Source organism: Octodon degus, unplaced genomic scaffold, assembly GCF_000260255.1.
Source record: "Octodon degus isolate 3935 unplaced genomic scaffold, OctDeg1.0 scaffold00041, whole genome shotgun sequence".
In the NCBI taxonomy this organism is placed as follows: domain Eukaryota; kingdom Metazoa; phylum Chordata; class Mammalia; order Rodentia; family Octodontidae; genus Octodon; species Octodon degus.
In genome coordinates this window covers 12,034,980-12,040,700 of record NW_004524617.1, presented here as the reverse complement: position 1 = coordinate 12,040,700, position 5,721 = coordinate 12,034,980, and the positions used below count along the sequence as shown (strand labels likewise).

Below are 5,721 nucleotides of genomic sequence, written 5' to 3'. Positions count from 1 at the left end.
GATTGGGTTTGTTCCCCTTGTTTTTTTCTGAGGTGCTGGGGCATGTAGTATTTTGTTCCATCCTTTGACTTTCAGCCTATGAATGTCTTTATGAGTTAAATGTGTTTCTTGTATACAGCATACTGTTGGATTTTGTTTCCTAATGCACTGTGCCACGCTGTTTCTCTTGATTGGTGAATTGAGTCCATTTACATTGATGTTTAGAATTGAGATGTATTGACTTGCGTTTGCCATGTTATTTATCTGTTGTCGTTTACTAATTTTTCTCCTGTGTTAAATTGTTTGCCCTATTTAGTTGGTTGCTTCTGATCTTATTTATGGAGTTTTGATCATTTTAGTTCCTCTCTAGGACATCTTTCAGTAGCCTGTGGAGGGTTCGCCTTGTCATCACGAAATTCTTTACTTGCTCTTTCTCATGAAAGTATTTAACTTCTCCATCAAACTTGAAAGAGAGTTTTGCAGGGTATAGTAGTCTGGGCTGGAATTTGTTTTCATATAGGACCTGAAATACTCTACTCCATGCTCTTCTTGCCTTCATGGTTTGTGAAGAGAAGTCAGCCGTAATTCTGATGGGTTTACTTTGAATGTGATCTGCTTCTTTTCTCTAGCGTCTTTCAGTACATTATTCTTGTGCTGAATTTCTGGGATCTTGACTATTATATGTCTCAGTGTGTTTTTCATTGTATTGTGTTTACTTGGCGTCCTCTATGATTCAGTTACCTGAATGTCACATTGTTTCTTTATATTTGGGAAGTTTTCTGCTATTATTTCTGCCCATATTTTATTAAAGTCATTTGTGTTAACTCCTTCTTTCTCATTGATGCTTATTAGTCTCACATTGTTGTTCTTTGCATCATCTTGCAGGTAATGGATTTTTTTTCCTGCATCCTTGCTGTTTTTTTTTCAAAATTTTATTAATAAACAGATAGCAATGAGCCAATTTCAAATCAAATCGGAAGTACAGTTTCAACAAATAATACACTGTGTATTCTTTTTAGTGGTTAATTGCTGTACAAGATGTGTACTTGAGATCCTATTTTAAAACACCATTAGAACAAATCTTTCTATTCATTAAGAGAATGCAACTACATATCTATCCTAAACACTTTGAATACACAGATGCAAAATGGACTTTCATCGGTATACCCCATTTTTTCTAAGTTCCGTTATTGAATTCCTCATTTTTAAGAGATCCTTTCTTTCCTTTTTACTAGCTGCACCAACATATTCAAGATCTGAAACTCTGTCTTCATTTTCACTTAAACCGTTTTGCAATCTTGTGATTGAGGTTTTAATTTCCTCTATGTGTCTTTGACTCTGGTTCATAAGATCTATTTCTTTCCTGAAATGTTCATGCAAGAAATCCATCATTTTTCTAATCTCCTGTATTTTTTTATCAGTGTTTTCTTTAGAAGCAGTTATTAATTCTTTTACTGCAGTGTTTTTTTCAGCTTGTGTTTCCTCCCTATGTTTCTGTAGTTGCTTCTTTACTTCAGATGCTATGAGTTCTAAGAATTCTTTTTTTTATTTCAGCAAAGAGGTGTGCTCTGATTTCCTCTATATCTTTATGCTGTTGCTTATTTACTGTCGACTCTATTAATTCATGCATTTGATCTGAGCTAGTTTCCTCCGCACTTGTTCTGGGTGGGCACTGGTTTTCCTCCTTATGTTTCTGCATTTGATTCTTTACTGCAGATGTTATTAATTCAGGGATTTCTTTTTTTTTATTCCAATCTGAGTTCCTCTATACCTTTCTGCAGCTCTTTCTTCATTTCAGAAGCCATTGATTCATTGCTTTCCGCTGTGTGATTCCCAATTTGTTCTGTTAGTGTCCTCTGCACTTTTTGCGGTTGGGGTTGGGTTCTGAGGTTGCACTTTTTTCCTTCTCATCATTTTGTGTAGCACTGTCTTCTGACCTTTGTTGTAGATCTTTATTGTAGTTATAACCTTAGCACGTACTGAAGTTCAGGTGTAGATCTACTAAGTCTGGATTTATCCAGTTGTGCCTGGCTTGGGTCTGGCTGTTGTGCTCAGCTCCTTCTTGCTGCTGCCTTTGAGGGTGAATCTGTTTTGCCTCTGTGGCAAGGTGTTCTGCTCCTGGACTAGCTGGGTGGTTCTATCCTCTACCCTCTCTGTAGTGATTGTAGCTCCAGGGTTACACCCCAGGCCTGTATGCCAGGCCTGAGCTGAGCCTGGAGGGGACAAGGTGGAGTAGAGGGGAGAGTCAGCTCTCCCACACACTCACTGTGTCTGGGCTAGCACTGGGTCTCTGTGTTCCAGGAACATGGCAGAATTTCGTACTCGGACGGTGGCGTGGTGGAGGTGCTGTGGAGTGGTGAGGGGTGTCCCAAGTGGGTTAAAGTTGGTGTCACCCATGCTTTGCCTGGGCTGGGACCTGGAGTTGGTCCCGCTGGCACAGGGTAGCAGGAAGCTCTCCCACACACTCACTGGCCTTGGGCTAGGACTGGGTCTGTGGGTTCCAGGAACGCGGCAGAAATTCCTACTGTGTGGGCTGGGTGGGGGAGCTGCTGCGGAGTGGTGGTTGGCCTCCCAAGGGGGTTGAATATGGTCTCACCCTTGCTGTGCCTGGGCTGGGACCCGGAGTTGGTCCCGCTGGCACAAGGTAGCCGTTGGCTCTCCCACACACTCACTGGACCTGGGCTAGGACTGGTGCTGTATGATCGGGAGTTCTTTTTTATTCGAAAATAGGAACAAGAGATAGAGGGAGAAGGAGGAAAAGAAGATAAAGTGATTAAAAGAACAAAATGTGGGAAAAATGGAAAAAGAACTTTTGTAAAAAGGAAGAGGAAGAAGATTTGGAACAAGGAGCGATGACAGGGGATGAGGAAAAGATAATAAGAATTAAGATATATTATATACATTATATTATATACATACACACATTCCCTATGAAAAATGTAATCATTATGTACTGTAAATGTAGTAATAAAATTAAAATAAAAATATGCAAATAATCCCCTCAGAATAAATAACCATGTGAATAATAATGCAAATCATATTCACTGAATTGGTAGGTGTACCAACATTCATAGCATCAAGTAAAATCATCTTCAATAGTGTAATAGGTTGTTCAGCTCTTATGGCTTTTTGAAGAACAAATCTGTTTTAAGAGAGAAGTCTTTATTTTTACTTAAAACTCCAAGGACATTATATCTTTTTAGTACTGTAAATTTTTATAGTGTTTGCCTCATTTCTTTCTTTATTTTGGCAGTACCAGGGATCGTGCTTGCCAGGCAAGCACTTATTACACTGAACTATTTCCCCAGTCCCTGTTTCATTTCTTTATTACCTTTGTCATGTCTTCATGAGAGCTACAATTATTCCCTGACCCTTGATTTTTGTTTTGGATGTGTGGCTTGCTTATGTCAGTGAGATGTGAAAGGAGTGATAGTATACCACCCCAAAATATGCTGCCATGGTAGAAGATTATTTGAACAAAAAAGAATGAAGAATCCAGTGATGTAAGATAAATTCATGGCGCTCTCATTAGCATCCTAAAATTAAGTCAAAAATGTCCTTTGTGAGCATGGCATAAATTCTCCCTTCCTTTTTTTATTAATACAGATTTTCTGCAGACAATGACGGCATTCATCATGCAGAGTTGGTACATGTACACAACAAATCCGAATTCTTCCTTTGTCCTCTACCCCTCCAATTCTACCATGCTCCATTCAACTCTTGGCCATTTTCCCATTTGTAAAAGATCTCCCTATTCTTGTTAGTATCTTTTATTTTATTTATTTTTTTAATTTAATCACTTTTATTTCAAGTGTATTTTTAAAATCATAAATGGGGTTTTCGTAATCCAAGGTCAAAACATTTACTCTTCACCACTGTAAAATCTGAGCAAGTCCAAAATGCTCCTTCCGAAGCCAGGCTTCTCTGCTGCTTTCCGGGCTTCTGAGACGCAGGCCGCCAGCGACTCCCGGGGCACGGACTCTGCGGCCACCAAGAGCTGGGCAAGTCGGCGAGGGAAACAGCCTCAGGCACTAAGAAGGTGTCTGCCCGGCTGGCAGCGAGGCAGAGTCTGTGCACGCCTCCCTAGCAACGGCTTATCCGTGTTCTCAGTCACAAAAGAGAACATGTAGGAATAAATTATTTCTGTTCGTTTGGGTAGTTTTTCCCACAGGCCTCAATGCTCAATCTTTCACGCAGTCACCAGTCAGGCTTGCTGCATGAACCCCAGCTGTCATTCCAAGAGGAGCAGTCACTTTTGAGGAACAGCGTCGTTCATGCTTCTTATACATGCTCAGAACGGTTAATGAAAATATTTTACTAACTTTGGATGCTGTACAGCATACAACTCACCCAACAAAGAAATCAAAGCTTCCATTTTTTAGGACAATTTTTACCTTTACTTCTAGGATCACAACTTGTTCATTTTTGTTTCTAATTCAATATTTAAATTTCTGAACTCCGCATTTCAGTACAGCAAGAGCTCCTTTGCAAATGTTTTCCACAGCATAAACAAAGGCTCCTGAGACATTCCGAGCCACACTGACTATGGCAGAGCTCAAAATGAGCCTGGACGGACATGTGCCCCGGGCGTTCCCAGCTCCACCTCTTGGAACTGCCCTCAGATCAGAAGACTCCATTTACTGAGGCTATAGACTACTCTTGCCAATTAAAGTTTGGCCACTAAGAAAGACTGAAAAAATTATTCCCTTGCCCCAAAGAACCACCAGAACAGCTCTGATCCACACGTCTACTCCCCATGAAAACAGGGAGGCGGCAGGGCCTGAAGACTTCACACCTAAAATCTCAGCTCCTACGAGGTGGCTGCAGTTCACTCCAGGCTGCAGGTTTCTGTACCCCGTTCTCCAATACTTCCCCCATTTATAAGTTTACACACGCACACACTCACACACGCGCGCACACACACACGCACGCACGCACATGTACACGCACTCTCTCTAAGTAAGACACTTTTTTGTGTTTGCTGATAAATTATGAGGAATATGAACTAGGTGTGCACAGGGCTTCACAGTGTCTGTAAACACCAGCGCTCCCGGTCCTCTTCTCTCTCCCCAGGCCCGAAGGAGCAGCCAGGGACGACTACTTCCCCATGCGCTGCTCACAGGCCGCGTACTGGCGGAGGGCAGAGAAAAAGTCCTCGTAACTGACGTTTAGGTGGGAAGGCAAAGAGACAATCTCAGTCAGTCTGATCTGCCAGGGAAGAAAGCCTAATGTGCTGTCCACAGGACCAAACTTCAATATCAAATCAGGATCAGGGAAATTATTAGAACTAATCAAACCGTCCAGCATGTCCACATCCAGGTCCGCAGGCCTCCGCTGCTGCCCAGCCACCAGCCGGCAGAAGTCCTGGGCAGCTCGCACGATGTCGGCTTTCCCGTCCTCTGGGGCCAGCACCTTCACTGCCGAGTGGCTATTTAACACTTGTCCATCTTTGTCACTGCCATTCACGAACTCTGGCGAATATTTGGAACAATCTAGACCCAGAAGTTCCTGCTGTTGTTTTAAAATTTCATCCATCAGTCTGGAATTATTTCTTTTGAAAATACCTTGGTGGTCGTACACGCTGATGTACGAGATGCCCACCGCCATGGCCCACACCACCAGGCTCGCCACGTCGGGCAGGCTGCGCTCCTCCTCGGCCAGCACCAGGCCCACGTGCACCGGCAGCTTCCGCAGCGCGCGGCCGTCCGAGCGCCAGCGCAGCCGGGCCAGGCCGGCGGGGCC

At 42.9% G+C, this 5,721-nt stretch overlaps 1 protein-coding gene across 1 annotated transcript in view; it reads right to left on the bottom strand.

Annotated features, from left to right (window-relative positions):
• Window positions 1-5,011: 5,011 nt before the first annotated feature.
• LOC101564178 (dehydrodolichyl diphosphate synthase complex subunit NUS1-like) overlaps window positions 5,012-5,721 on the bottom strand; it is a 1,155-nt gene continuing 445 nt past the window's right edge. Inside the window, 1 exon segment of the mRNA XM_023715422.1 lies at window positions 5,012-5,721. This exon segment is cut by the window's right edge and continues 10 nt beyond it. Coding sequence (XP_023571190.1) covers window positions 5,077-5,721 — 645 coding nt within the window. The 3' untranslated portion in view covers window positions 5,012-5,076.